A 15532-nucleotide genomic window follows, 5' to 3' on the forward strand; every position below is an offset into this window, starting at 1 on the left:
GAGAGAGAGAGAGATGGACGGAGAGAGGGAGAGAGAGAGAGAGATGGACGGAGAGAGGGAGAGACATAAAGAAGGGGGTGATTGGAGCTGGAGCAGCCCTGAACTGTTAGTCTAGTTGGAATGAGCCACACGCTCTGTGCAGCGTTTAAAGGGGGGGGGAAAGAAAATAGTCTGGTTCTGTTTTATGTGGTGTGTGTGCAATTAGAACCATAAAGAGAGGGAGGTGATAGGGTACAGACGGAGGGAGGTGAAAGAGAGGAAGATGGAGAGGTTGAAAATACGTTTGGAAGTCTAGGAGAACAAAGACAGAGAGAAATTGAAGTGGGACAAGGAAAGAGACATGGAATGGAAGTTGATTAAAAAAAAGGGCTTTTCTGTTTTCCTTTGTTGTCTATATGAAAAATGTCAGGGACTACTGCTGCCAATAAAGCACCTCAAAGGATCTGAGCTAGGAGCTGAATCAAGGGGGTTATGAAATGTCCATGGAAAGTTGGGCAGCTCTCTACTGAGGAGGAGCACTCAGCCAAACCAGGGGGGGAGGGATTAGGGAGAGTTGTATGAGTCTTGTGTGTGTTGAGAGGTTAGGCTGTATATGAGTATTGTGTGTGTTGAGAGGTTAGGGTGTATATGAGTATTGTGTGTGTGTTGAGAGGTTAGGGTGTATATGAGTATTGTGTGTGTTGAGAGGTTAGGCTGTATATGAGTATTGTGTGTGTTGAGAGATTAGGGTGTATATGAGTATTGTGTGTGTTGAGAGGTTAGGGTGTATATGAGTATTGTGTGTATTGAGAGGTTAGGGTGTATATGAGTTTTGTGTGTGTTGAGAGGTTAGGGTGTATATGAGTATTGTGTGTGTGTTGAGAGGTTAGGGTGTATATGAGTATTGTGTGTGTTGAGAGGTTAGGGTGTATATGAGTATTGTGTGTGTTGAGAGGTTAGGGTGTATATGAGTATTGTGTGTGTTGAGAGATTAGGGTGTATATGAGTATTGTGTGTGTTGAGAGGTTAGGGTGTATATGAGTATTGTGTGTATTGAGAGGTTAGGGTGTATATGAGTTTTGTGTGTGTTGAGAGGTTAGGGTGTATATGAGTATTGTGTGTGTTGAGAGGTTAGGGTGTATATGAGTATTGTGTGTGTTGAGAGGTTAGGGTGTATATGAGTATTGTGTGTGTTGAGAGGTTAGGGTGTATATGAGTATTGTGTGTGTTGAGAGGTTAGGGTGTATATGAGTATTGTGTGTGTTGAGAGGTTAGGGTGTATATGAGTATTGTGTGTGTTGAGAGGTTAGGGTGTATATGAGTATTGTGTGTGTTGACAGGTTAGGGTGTATATGAGTATTGTGTGTGTGTTGACAGGTTAGGGTGTATATGAGTATTGTGTGTGTTGAGAGGTTAGGGTGTATATGAGTTTTGTGTGTGTTGAGAGGTTAGGGTGTATATGAGTATTGTGTGTGTTGAGAGGTTAGGGTGTATATGAGTATTGTGTGTGTTGAGAGGTTAGGGTGTATATGAGTATTGTGTGTGTTGAGAGGTTAGGGTGTATATGAGTATTGTGTGTGTTGAGAGGTTAGGGTGTATATGAGTATTGTGTGTGTTGAGAGGTTAGGGTGTATATGAGTATTGTGTGTGTTGAGAGGTTAGGCTGTATATTAGTATTGTGTGTGTTGAGAGGTTAGGGTGTATATGAGTCTTGTGTGTGTTGAGAGGTTAGGGTGTATATGAGTATTGTGTGTGTTGAGAGGTTAGGGTGTATGAGTTTTGTGTGTGTTGAGAGGTTAGGGTGTGTATGAGTTTTGTGTGTGTTGAGAGGTTAGGGTGTATATGAGTATTGTGTGTGTTGACAGGTTAGGCTGTATATGAGTATTGTGTGTGTTGAGAGGTTAGGGTGTATATGAGTCTTGTGTGTGTTGAGAGGTTAGGGTGTATATGAGTATTGTGTGTGTTGAGAGGTTACGGTGTATATGAGTTTTGTGTGTGTTGAGAGGTTAGGGTGTGTATGAGTTTTGTGTGTATGGGGTGAATGAGGTTCTCAGAGTGGGACTGCATGGTGTTGAGTCAGCCTGTGATGTGGGTCAGGTAAATGGGTTAACACTGGTTCTAAACCTGACTGGAGGTTTGACCTACATGCTCCTTCATGTGGAAACGGATCTGATTAAGGGCTCTATTTTCGGCTGGCGTTAAGGTGGTGCTAGTGTCAAAAGCACGTTAGTTTGCAATTTCGTCATGTATAAAAACTGCCGCACTGGCATTTTCCAGCCCTAACACCAGGTTGGGTAACTTACCTGTCTTATATCAGCTCGCTTGCCCTCAGATGGACGGGGCGGAGATATTTGAGGTGTTTCCTTAAAAACATGATCCAAAATGCTAATTTCAGGCAGAGCTTGTGCGCAGGTGTAGGCCTACATGTGTGTACTGTCTCTGTGTGTGTTTAGTTTGGTGTGGTTTGTGTGCGCGCAGCTCACACCTGAGGGGTATACTACAAAGTAAAAACAAAGCTAAACTCAGATATGTGTTGTTGGTTGTTGAGTCAAAGAGACCATGCTCATTTGAAGCTTATCGTCCCCCCCAAAAAATACTCAGTTATTTCAGAACATTTAGACAAGTTAGCCGAGTTAGCTAACTCAGTGAACCTGCTTTTTTACTATACCCCTCTGTTTGAGGGCTTCACATGAATTTGTTGATGGAAGTTTATCACGCTCACTGGTTTATCTCATCCGGCGATCTGAAGTGATGATGTCAAACATAAACATTCAGCTATCTTGCTGGGGTTGTTTGTATACTGGAATCATGTATGTTGTTATTGCAGCCCCTTACTGTAAACTTACCATAGAACTCCAAATGGATGTCAAATTGCCAACAAAAAAAGAGCTCATTGTTGTTATTCGAGATCCTTGGTGAACAAAGTCGATGTATAACTGTGTGTATGACCTGTTACTTTGCTAGGGTACATACAGATACCATAGTGTCGACATTATTCTGCAGCGATAGAGATCACCATTAACAACGGGATCATGGGGATTTTGGCCCATATCTACACTTCCTGTCATTTGTAAAAGCCTTGGGTATTGTACCTGTTTGTGCATGTGTATAAACATGTGTAAGTATTGCATGCCTCCCATCTACTCCTCCTCTTGCAGTCTGATCTCACACAAACATGATATTATTTTGATCTACACTCAGCCTGATAGGTGTGTGTCTGTGAGCCACACGTCAAATGAATTCAGAATTTCCTTAGTCAATCAATCATGTCGTAGCCAGTCAGTCAGACACTAAGTCAATTAGTCACAGTCTGACGTTCGTTGATTCAGTCAGTACGTCAGACAGAGTGACAGACCAGACACTTTCTGTCAGAGATTGGTTGAGTGCAGGATGACGCACTGTAACAGTGATGTAATGGGGGCACGGTAATACTGTATAATACAGGTGAGGGAAGTGTGAAACAGGTGCTGTCATGCACAGAGAGACAACATGCACCACTGATCGTACTGTACTGTATGTCTGGTCATGCTTGGGGGAGGTGACAGGGAGAGGTGTATTTGTCTATGTGATTGCAGTGGGAGTCTGATATTTTCCCATACTCCCATTGATTTCATCATGCGTTCCTGGATCTGGTCTGATAAACTCTTGGCTCGGGCATGGTTTGGGGCCAGCATGTTGTTGTGTTACCACCTTGGGGTGTATTTCCACGGTAGGACACACACATAGGGACTGTGTTTGTTTTGGAGGTGTGATGCTGGAGCTCTGCTAGCTTGTTTGGGTATAAATAATTATTGTTTGACAAGGACACTCTTTTTAAAACTGGCACGGTGACGTGTGGTTAAACAATGACACAGACAGATACTGTACTCCAGTGGTGGTCAGTGCCGTTTATGATGAGGGAGGACAATTTTTTTTTCTCATGAGAATGGCCTTATTTCTATTACAGCATGTTGGATGACTGTCATTCATATTCCATTCACCCAGCTCAATGTAACATGAATAGGTTTAGGATACTACATGATACTGACATTTTCCCTGTACCCATCGTGAGGTTGCTGCAACCTAGCCTCTGAATGAAAGTTTACAATGTAGGTGTACACAGGTCGAGATAAACATTTGAGATGACAGACAATGACAAGTGGACAGACAGTGACACATTCAATACGGCCTCACACACACTCTTGCCTGCACGCTCTCCGTAGCCGACGTGAGTAAGATGTTTAAACAGGTCAACATACACAAGGCTGCGGGGCCAGACGGATTACCAGGACGTGTGCTCCGGGGCATGTACCGACCAACTGGCAGGTGTCTTCACTGACATTTTCAACATGTCCCTGATTGAGTCTGTAATACCAACATGCTTCAAGCAGACCACCATAGTCCCTGTGCCCAAGAACACAAAGGCAACCTGCCTAAATGACTACAGACCCGTAGCACTCACGTCTGTAGGCATGAAGAGCTTTGAAAGGCTGGTAATTGCTCACATCAACACCATTATCCCAGAAACCCAAGACCCACTCCAATTTGCATACCGCCCAAACAGATCCACAGATGATGCAATCTCTATTGCACTCCACACTGCCCTTTCCCACCTGGACAAAAGGAACACCTATGTGAGAATGCTATTCATTGACTACAGCTCAGCGTTCAACACCATAGTACCCTCAAAGCTCATCACTAAGCTAAGGATCCTGGGACTAAACACCTCCCTCTGCAACTGGATCCTGGACTTCCTGACGGATCGCCCCCAGGTGGTGAGGGTAGGTAGCAACACATCTGCCACACTGATCCTCAACACTGGAGCTCCCCAGGGGTGCGTGCTCAGTCCCCTCCTGTACTCCCTGTTCACCCACGACTGCATGGCCAGGCACGAGTCCAACACCATCATTAAGTTTGCAGACGACACAACAGTGGTTGGCCTGATCACTGACAACGACGAGACAGCCTATAGGGAGGAGGTCAGAGACCTGGATGGGTGGTGCCAGAATAACAACCTATCCCTCAACGTAACCAAGACTAAAGAGATTATTGTGGACTACAGGAAAAGGAGCACCGAGGAGATCCCCATTCTCATCGACGGGGCTGTAGTGGAGCAGGTTGAGAGCTTCAAATTCCTTGGTGTCCACATCAACAACAAACTAGAATGGTCCAAACACACCAAGACAGTCATGAAGAGGGCACGACAAAGCCTATTCCCCCTCAGGAAACTAAAAAGATTTGGCATGGGTCCTGAGATCCTCAAAAGGTTCTACAGCTGCAACATCGAGAGCATCCTGACCAGTTGCATCACTGCCTGGTACTGCAATTGCTCGGCCTCTGACCGCAAGGCACTTCAGAGGGTAGTGCGTACGGCCCAACACATCACTGGGGCAAAGCTACCTACCTTCCAGGACCTCTATACCAGGCAGTGTCAGAGGAAGGCCCTAAAAATGGTCAAAGACCCCAGCCACCCCAGTCATAGACTGTTCTCTCTACTATCGCATGGCAAGTGGTACCGGAGTGCCAAGTCTAGGACAAGAAGGCTTCTCAACAGTTTTTACCCCCAAGCCAAAAGACTTCTGAACAGGTAACCAATGGTTACCCGGACTATTTGTGTGCCCCCCTAACCCCTCTTTTACGCTGCTGCTACTCTTTGTTTATCTTATATGCATAGTCACTTTAACCATACATCCATGTACATCTACCTCTATTGGCCCGACCAACCAGTGCTCCCGCACATTGGCTAACTGGGCTATCTGCTTTATGTCCCACCTCCTGCCAACCACTCCTTTTACGCTACTGCTACTCTCTGTTCATCATATATGCATAGTCACTTTAACCATACCTACATGTACATACTACCTCAATCAGACTGACTAACCGGTGTCTGTATATAGCCTTGCTACTGTTATTTTCAAATGTATTTTTACTGTTGTTTTATTTCTTTACTTACCTACACACACACACACCTTTTTTTCACACTATTGGTTAGAGCCTGTAAGTAAGCATTTCACTGTAAGGTCTACACCTGTTGTATTCGGCGCGCCTGACAAATAAACTTTGATTTGATTTGATCGAGGGTGTGATCATTAGTCCAACAGTTGCAAATGAGAGTTTCTATTGGACAAATTCAGGAATTCTTATCCATGTTTTGTTTGCTTCAGTTTAAGAAACGTTTTCGATCAGAATCGGCGGAATGAATAAACCCCTAATCACGCATAAACACAGTTCACTTTCATAGCCACGTTGTCTTCATTGTAGCCTCTATGCAGTCTCCTCTCACCATTTCCCTTCGTTTGTGGACTTCAATGAACAACACATCAGCTGTATGTGACTAGGAAAAAAAATCTTTCCAAGCCAAACCATAACCGCTACACACAGCCTACATCGTTGTCCCCATATTAGCTAAAGTAACGTCCTAGTCAACATAGTTAATAGAACTAGTGTGTTAGTAAACCCAGTTAAGCAGTTAAACCGGCGGGGCCCCGGTGGAAATAAATTATTAAAACCAAAAGATTACTTTGAATTTGACGAGTTCCAGTGTTGTGTTGGATAGTCATAGCCAGCTAGCTAACACATCCTTCTGTTTGAGCCGGGTGTTTGAGTAACTAAAAAAAATACGAAATCTCTCTCTCTCTATTTCTCTCTTGCTTCTCCTTCATTTTTTAAGAAATTAATTTGTTCAAAACTGTTCAACTATTGTCTTTCTCTTTAAGTCAACTACTCATCACATTTGATGCACTGCAGTGCTAGCTAGCTGTAGCTTATGCTTTCAGTACTAGATTCATTCTCTGATCATTTGATTGGGTGGGCAACATGCCAGTTCATGCTGCAAGAGCTCTGATAGGCTGGAAGTTGTCATAGTTACTCTGTAAGTCTATGGAACCAAGAGGTTATGTATTGAAGTTGTCGTGACTTTACTTTCATTAATCAGATGACTGTTATTTATCTAATCAACTAACTATGTTTAATTGTTACCCGATTAAATTAAATGAATCATGTAACAATTAACTCATTAGGATTTGGGGCACCACAAGAGAAGTTCTTTAAAGAGTTATCATCTCCCAAATTAAACTCTAAAGGTCTGTACATATTACATCCATAAACAGTCAACTTATTAATCATATCATCATTCTGAACAGTCTTAACCTCCTTGCATCTGCAAAAACCCCAGCCTTGCTTATGGTTCAGTACTACACAAATTGGTTTAGCTAACTAAATGGGGTTATCTAGTCAGTTGTACAACTGAATGCATCTTTCGCATTTAACCCAAACCCTCTGAATCAGAGAGGTGCGGAGGGCTGCCATAATCGACATCCATGTCTTCGGCACCCAGGGAACACAGAATAAACATACACACATAATACATTAGAAACAGGTCCCTAGCGGACTGACAACGATATGGCTGCTTGTTACAAAAGACATGGAGAGGGCGAGAAAGAGAGAGAGGGACAGAAACACTTAACGTTGGTACATTTAGAAACTACTCTCACTTATTCTTTGCACATGAACCGCCGCCTGCTTGGAGTAAGAAATCATGAATCTATTTACGTGGAAATGCCTTGGTTTGCCATGCATCTCTCCTAGCTGGGCCTTCTTGGAAAGGGGCTTGTTTGGGCCTTTGCGTGACACGCTTGTAAGGCTCTGATTGTCCAAAAGGGGTCCCCACCAGTCTTCTACTGTTGTTCTCCTCTGCAGTCGTCTGGTATCCGGCAGCCGTCCGGTATCTGGTGACTTGTTGTGTAGTCCTGAACAGAACTACAGATTTGATTCTAATTCCATTTGCTCTGGAAGATGCTTCATTGAAGATAGTCTAGCCAGCTGTGTCGATGGTTCCCAGTGGGGTGATGAGAGTAGCGTAATACGATGATTTGAACAGAGTAATGGAATGGTCCCACTTAAATTAGTTTTTCTAGATACTTTACTTAGGACAGCTTATCAGTCGTACCAGTGATTGTCCGGGAGTTGACTTTATCGTCTCTACCTCGTGTTAAGATTCAAAGTTTAAACCACCTTAAAAGTGAGCTGCGGGCTTCCCAGTGGCCTAAGGCACTGCATCAGAGTACTAGCTGTGCCACTAGAGATTCTGGGTTCGAGTCCAGGCTCTGTTGCAGCCGGCCGTGACCGGGAGACCCATGGAGCAGCACACAATTGGCCCAGCGTCGTCCGGGTTAGGGGAGGGTTTGGCCGGCAGGGATGTCCTTGTCCCATCGTGCACTAGCGACTCCTGTGGCAGGCCGGGTGCAGTGCACGCTGACACAGTCGCCAGGTGTACGGTGTTTCCCCCGACACATTGGTGCGGCTGGCTTCCGGGCATTGTGTCAGGAAGCAGTGCGGCTTGGTTGGGTTGTTTCGGGAGGACGCACAGCTCTCGACCTTCGCCTCTCCCGAGTCCGTACGGGAGTTGCAGCGATGAGACAAGACTGTAACTACCAATTGGATACCACGAAATTGGGGAGAAAAAATAAAAAGTGAGCTGCAGCTCAACGTCTCCCTGGTCTGACATGTTCATTCTTAACCCATAATTTTATACAGTTAGTTCAAAAGGGGCGGTTCCGTCAGGCTGACCTCACTCAATGGCGTGACTTGTCACTGTGCAAAGTTATGTAAAACTATTATCTCTTATGGCTCCTAAAATCATGTCCCTCTCTTAACAAAAACATTTTCATCATTTTTCATATTTCATGCACAACGCATCGGATGGACACTTCACACATATAGTGTGTATACTTTCCAAGTTACAGTATTTCCGTTATAACATTTTTAATGACATCACAAAATAACACCCGAAACGTCACCAGTGGTCTCCAGATTGCCTCTGACCATTCCCCACGTTCTATGTTAGAAATATTGTTCCAGTAGTTGCTTTTGAACGTGTTAGAGTTTCTTAAAATCAAGGCACATTCCTTGGCTGAATTTGGAGAGGGATGTCTGAATGTTCTCTCCTTGACCAGTTCCCTCCTCCCCCCCTCTGTGGGTGAGAGAGGGTCTGATTGAAGTTATTTATTGCAAAGATGATCTGACCTATTTGGATCCTCACAGGACAGTCATGACAAAGTCAATGTACCAAAAGGAGGACGGAAGCTAGCTGTCCTCCGGCTACACCATGACGCTACCCTGTTGAGGCTACTCTAGACTATCATTGCAAAACAATGTGTGTTTTAATCAATTATTTGGTGACGTGAATATATTTAGTATAGTTTTATCTAAAAAGGATAACTTTTTCAATGTTTTACAATTTTTATTTTTATGAAATTCATTGAGGAAGATGGTCCTCCCCTTCCTCCTCTGAGGAGCCTTCACTGCTGTACTCTACACTCACAGACAAACACTAATATAAGTAAAACTTTCTTTGCTTCCATTGTGGGAAAATGTAAACCTGTTGTTCAGACATTTGAGTGGATCAACAGCTTTTCACTTACACATGGCTGGCTTGTATGTACACATCATGCAGAAGGAAGCTTAGCCTCTTGTTGTTGTTTATAGAAGGAACCCCCTCCTTATTGGCTGTTTACACTCAACTACTTCCTGTCCTCCCATGGTCACTTCCTGTGATTAGTGAGTGCTGCTGGCGGAATCCCATAAACCCTCTCCCTTCTCTCCTCTCCTCCTCCTAGTCAACAAACCAGTGGCCAATCAAAGACAAGCTCCCCTTCCTCACACCCAAACAAGTTAGGTCGTAAAACCCAGCGATGGCTCACAGCTTGCTTGTTGCCATGTTAGTCAGTCTAATTGTAGAACCGCCTGTCTGTATGGACCCGAGGCCATCATTGTCCAGGAAGCACAAACAAGCGACTGTGTGTAAAGATGACCATTATAGACATGTTGATTAGAGAGAGCATTGATTAAAGACAGTATGATTGGAGTCTATGGAGGAGAGGCAGCCGGTGGCGATCACAGATTGGAAACCCTCTGTAGCTGACTGTTGGCATGGGTTGTTTCTGTTTCAGCTTGTACTTTCTGACTGCTACAACACGGTCTGTTTCAGCTTGCTCTTTCTGACCGCTACAACACGGTCTGTTTCAGCTTGCTCTTTCTGACCGCTACAACACGGTCTGTTTCAGCTTGCTCTTTCTGACCGCTACAACACGGTCTGTTTCAGCTTGCTCTTTCTGACCGCTACAACACGGTCTGTTTCAGCTTGCTCTTTCTGACCGCTACAACACGGTCTGTTTCAGCTTGCTCTTTCTGACCGCTACAACACGGTCTGTTTCAGCTTGCTCTTTCTGACCGCTACAACACGGTCTGTTTCAGCTTGCTCTTTCTGACCGCTACAACACGGTCTGTTTCAGCTTGCTCTTTCTGACCGCTACAACACGGTCTGTTTCAGCTTGCTCTTTCTGACCGCTACAACACGGTCTGTTTCAGCTTGCTCTTTCTGACCGCTACAACACGGTCTGTTTCAGCTTGCTCTTTCTGACCGCTACAACACGGTCTGTTTCAGCTTGCTCTTTCTGACCGCTACAACACGGTCTGTTTCAGCTTGCTCTTTCTGACCGCTACAACACGGTCTGTTTCAGCTTGCTCTTTCTGACCGCTACAACACGGTCTGTTTCAGCTTGCTCTTTCTGACCGCTACAACACGGTCTGTTTCAGCTTGCTCTTTCTGACCGCTACAACACGGTCTGTTTCAGCTTGCTCTTTCTGACCGCTACAACACGGTCTGTTTCAGCTTGCTCTTTCTGACCGCTACAACACGGTCTGTTTCAGCTTGCTCTTTCTGACCGCTACAACACGGTCTGTTTCAGCTTGCTCTTTCTGACCGCTACAACACGGTCTGTTTCAGCTTGCTCTTTCTGACCGCTACAACACAGTCTGTTTCAGCTTGCTACATGGTGTTCTAAAAGACTGATTCAATTAACTTTCACTCAGACAAGCTGTGCCTGACCCCGTTAAGCTCAGCGATGCTGCTAATGTTCCCATGTAGAAACTGGAAAGTAAAAGCACCACCAGAATCCTTATTGACGTTTTACTATGAGGGTAATGTGAAGAATGGTTTGTCAATCAAAAGTTTCTTCTAAAGTTTCCTTTCATTGTGTTCCATGTTAAATAATTTACACCAGGAACCAGGCCAACTGAAAGCATTTTTCAAGATGAGAGAGAAAGAACATTTAACAGCCTGGCCTATTTAGACCTCTAAATGGAGGGAAAGAGAGAGGAGAAAGGAAGAGAGAAATTTAACGGTAATGTACTGTTACAGTCTGAAATGACAGGGCAGAGCTCTGCAGTGTTTTCACACTGGAACTGGGAGTTGTGTGGGCCAGTTGGCTCAACTCGGTAAAGCACAACACTGGGCCGTTGGCATGGAGATGGAGAGCAGGACGGCTCCCTCTCTCCCTCCCTGCAAGGCCCCACTGCACCGCAAGACAGATAGGAACAGACTCTCAGAGGAATGGAAGAAAGAAAGGAATTAACTCCAGCCTTTTCAGCAGTTTCTGTCGTTTCTTTAGCTGCTCACATGAGAGATAAAACTTCTTTTTTTTTAACCAAGCACCAACTCTGTTCACAAACCTTTTAGAAGTTCTAAATAATGTAGGTTTTGTTTCTTGTCCCCAAGAGAGTCAGACTGACATCTATAGAACAGGCTGTTCTGAACAGCTATAAGAAAATGCCCTTTTTCAGACTAAACAATGGGAGGATTTATGTGGAGATGTGAAAGTACTGTAAATTAAAAGGCTGTATGGCTATACGTGAATGCTGTATGCTAGAATGAACCTCCACCTCTTTTAAATATCTTTTTAAGAGTGGTTGATTGGGCGGAAGGCTCCTCTCTTTGTTCCCAGAGTTGGTGACTAAATCAAGTCAAGTGATACTTTATTATCCCAATGATTTGTCCGTTGGCTCATTCAAGACTAATAGACAATCCCTGTCCTGAATCAGTAGAGAAAAAGCTTGATTGAGAGAGATGAAATAGTTCTCGGAAGTCATTTGGTAAGTGAATGTTGGCTGGGTAGAGCTGGCTGGAGGCTGGTCTGGTCAGGGCCATGGTGTCAGCCAAGGTGGCCCACTCCTTTTGTCCTAGAGGCAGACAGACCAGGCACAATAAAACCACTGATGCAGCTACAATATTACACAGTCTGACCTTCTCACTGACAACCATAAAAATATCTGACGTTTATGGGCTGTTTTAGAGTTTCAGAATATAAAAGATGATACTATCTGACAAAATGGTAATTCAATTGCGTGGAAAAATTCGAATGAAATTAATATGTCAGATTTCATAACGTAGAATACAATTGGAGCGTTAGTCATTATGCGGAAAGAAGGACAAATTCATCTTAATCATGTGAGTGCCCTTTTGTAAAATAAGCAAGGGGAATTAGACTGTCCTAAATGTGGAATTGATTGACCATGCTGGGAGAGAGAGAGAGGGAGAGGGGTGTACAACAGTTGTTTTGGGGAATAATGAACGCCGACGTTTGTTTGGAAGTAGCTATTCTATATAAAGAAGGAACACCTTTTAAGGCAAGAAGATGATGTCAGTCAGTCACAGCTAGCCAACATCCACTCGGCCTCCCAAACATACTCAGAAAAATTCCAGGAGGCAGGAGTAAAAACACCAGAACAACTTTTCAGATATATTTAGTATACTCAAACTGGGCTCCTAACATTCTCTAAAATATACTAGGCAGGCTGGAAACCATCAGGTGGGTTATTAAAAAATGCAGGCACGCGGGCAAACGGTTTGTTGTCGAAACAATTTCATGCACAACTCACACACGAAGGCTGGCAGAGAAGGAGAGAGAAAGACAAGGCGTTGAGGAAATTAAGCGCGTTTCCCCTCTGCTTGAGCGGGCGGGCGAGGCGAAGAGCTTCTGCCTTGCGCTGAGAGAACGCAGCCAAAAAAGGACTGAAAGCGCCACGGAGGAGTGGAGGCCAGGGCTGCCGCTCTCAGGAGCTGCCAAACTATTCCTGTAAAAGCGCTCTTTTGGTGGAGGCTTGGATGTCCGACATTGCTGGGATATTAAGAAAAACACACAAGGAAAAGTAGACCCTGTATTATTTCATTTTGCTATTTCACATGCTATTTTTCATGTACCATAGTCTACACCATCACACAGGTTATGACAGGTTGGAGTGATTCGAATAATGAGTGTTTATTTGGGCCTGGAGTTCCACTGTTGCTATGCTACTAATGAGGGGAGCATGTGACTGATCTCAAATCATGTGGAATATCTGTCTCATGGTGTTTTCACTGTTAGTTCTGTCATTTTACTGTAAAATGTTCAATACCTGTGTTGGGCTCTTCATATTTTTTGAGAGAGAGGGGAGGCTGGGGAATGGGGGGCTTATCCCCTGGAACCTCAGACAGAAATTAAAAATGTCCTGGTTATTCAGCATCTGAAACAGATTCTGAGAATTTTGTGCTAGTGAAGTCCTGATGACAAGGCATGTAGCTGTATCTAGACTCTTCTATCCAGGTTTTCTGATGGACTCACTACCAGTCACAGACTGGACCATTAACATTAAGGTTTCTAACATTGGGGTTTTATAGATTTCCCCAAGACCCCTTCTGCTAACCTGAGAAGATAACTCAACGATGTCATGTGTGTTCTGAAGTTCCCACTGTACATTCCCGTTACAAGCCCCCAGACCCAAATCAAATATTTCCCCATTATAAATTAACACATTCAAAGCAAACAGTGGACATAGGATGAATCTAGTTTACTTGCCCCTCTTTCTTCATTCCAGTCCACAGTCATGTCATCCACCCCCTCTAGGATCAGGAACCTCCTTGAGAGCCTCAGTTTCTCCAGCCAACTGATCCCAGACCAGGTCAGAGGTGATTTGACAGTGTAGGAGGGCTCTGTGTGTGAAATCCTCTATGACAGAATACCATGCTGCATAATTAGGATTCACCCCTGAAAACAAGACGTGACAGAGACGTGTATTTGTGTTGATTTTGTTTCATCGCACTGCAGTTTAACCCTTTAACTGGCACACCAAGAAATACATATCCGAAATACTGTCTTGTAATTTTCAATTTTATACAGAATTAGTACTGAAAATGTGTGATTAATAACGTCAATTTTTGCTAATATTCACTTCCTGGTTTTGAACCATATTTGAAAAAATACAGGACTCCTATGCTAAAAGGCATTGGTTGAGATGTTAAAATATGCCAAACAAAATGAATATGTTTAATTTAATTTAAAATTGTACTTTTTGACGTGGCTGGCCTTTTAAGACTTTATGTAATGACTGATAGACTCACTATGCAGAGGTTTCCTCCCCAGAACAGCACTAATCAGCGCTTTACGTACACACACACACACACACACACACACACACACACACACACACACACACACACACACACACACACACACACACACACAAACACCGTGGTAAGGTTGGCTAGCTGAATTAACCGCACCCCATGGTACTCTGAACCCTCTCAACTCAGGCCTCACAGGCTATCAATTCCAGGCTGGTGACAAAAGCTCCAGTGTGATTCCTGAGTGAGGCACGACTGGGAGGCTCATTCTCTGTGATTGCTGTTTTTACAATCACAATCTCTTTCATTTGTCAACCATGGTTGTGTAACTAGAGAGTGAGAGGCGAGTAATAGGGTCTTGTGTCAGTCAAGGTGGTAATGGATTACAGCCGCATGCTTTTGTAACATTTTTACAACGTCCCTGTAACCTTGGCAGCGTTATCTCATCCCCTCCAGCGTTCTAGTGGGGTTGAGAGGATGTTGAGTGTTACAGGGGTATGTGTGCTATGTGCTGATTGGTGACCTGGGAAAGGAAAACCACTGCTGATAGGCTCTCTGGGCGTTTATACTGACCATGACACAAAATATGGATACATAGTATGGAGTCTAGGCCTTTGCTGTATAGATTCCATTGGTGAAAAGAAAAGGCCTGTACGGAATGCTTCTGATCTACTGGTGTGTGTTCCTGCTTTCATTAAGGTCACAAACCTTTTAAAACTTTGTCCAGTTTTATTCTGCAATAGTGTTTTTTTTTATTTTTTACTGTTTGGCATGATCATTCAAAGTGACCCCACTGTCCAGCAGTCATGTTACTGATGATGCCTATGTATCCCCTTTCCTTTTAGGAACACAGAACAGTTGAAGCAGCTGCAGGATCAGATTCTATTGGAACAGCAAGAAGCAGCCAATTGGATCCAGCAGCAGGAGCAAGAGCAGGAAGTCCCACTTCCGCTGCAGCAGCCCAAGGAAGTGTCCTCTCCGTCCTCTCCACCCTCTCCTCCTCTTCCCCCTCCTCCCTCCTTCCAGGAGCTGGAGAGCAGCGCCATGCAGACCAGCACATTCAACTACGCCCGGCCCAAGCAGTTCATCGCTGCCCAGAGCCCCGGGGGGACAGTCCCTGTGGGGGGCTACATCACCCAGTCCTCTGGCTCCTCTGGATCCAGCCTGCCCTCACCCCTCTCCCCACCCACCTCACACAAACCCTTCACCAGGGTCACCCTACCTCCCTTCACTAAGGGCAGCAGCATCGGGTCTCAGTCCCCGTCCTCTCCCTCCTTCCCTCCTCCACCCCCTCCCTTCCTCAGCAGCAGCATGTCCTCTCCATCAGGCCCCAGCCAAGACTTTCCCCCACCCCCC

The 15532-nt window shown here is 44.6% G+C and overlaps 1 protein-coding gene across 1 annotated transcript in view; it reads left to right on the forward strand.

Moving 5' to 3' along the window:
• Window positions 1-15532, forward strand: part of LOC106584205 (palladin) — a 143626-nt gene that overhangs the window by 115833 nt on the left and 12261 nt on the right. Inside the window, 1 exon segment of the mRNA XM_045705935.1 lies at window positions 15022-15532. Coding sequence (XP_045561891.1) covers window positions 15022-15532 — 511 coding nt within the window.

Source organism: Salmo salar, chromosome ssa23 (assembly GCF_905237065.1).
Source record: "Salmo salar chromosome ssa23, Ssal_v3.1, whole genome shotgun sequence".
Taxonomy (NCBI): domain Eukaryota; kingdom Metazoa; phylum Chordata; class Actinopteri; order Salmoniformes; family Salmonidae; genus Salmo; species Salmo salar.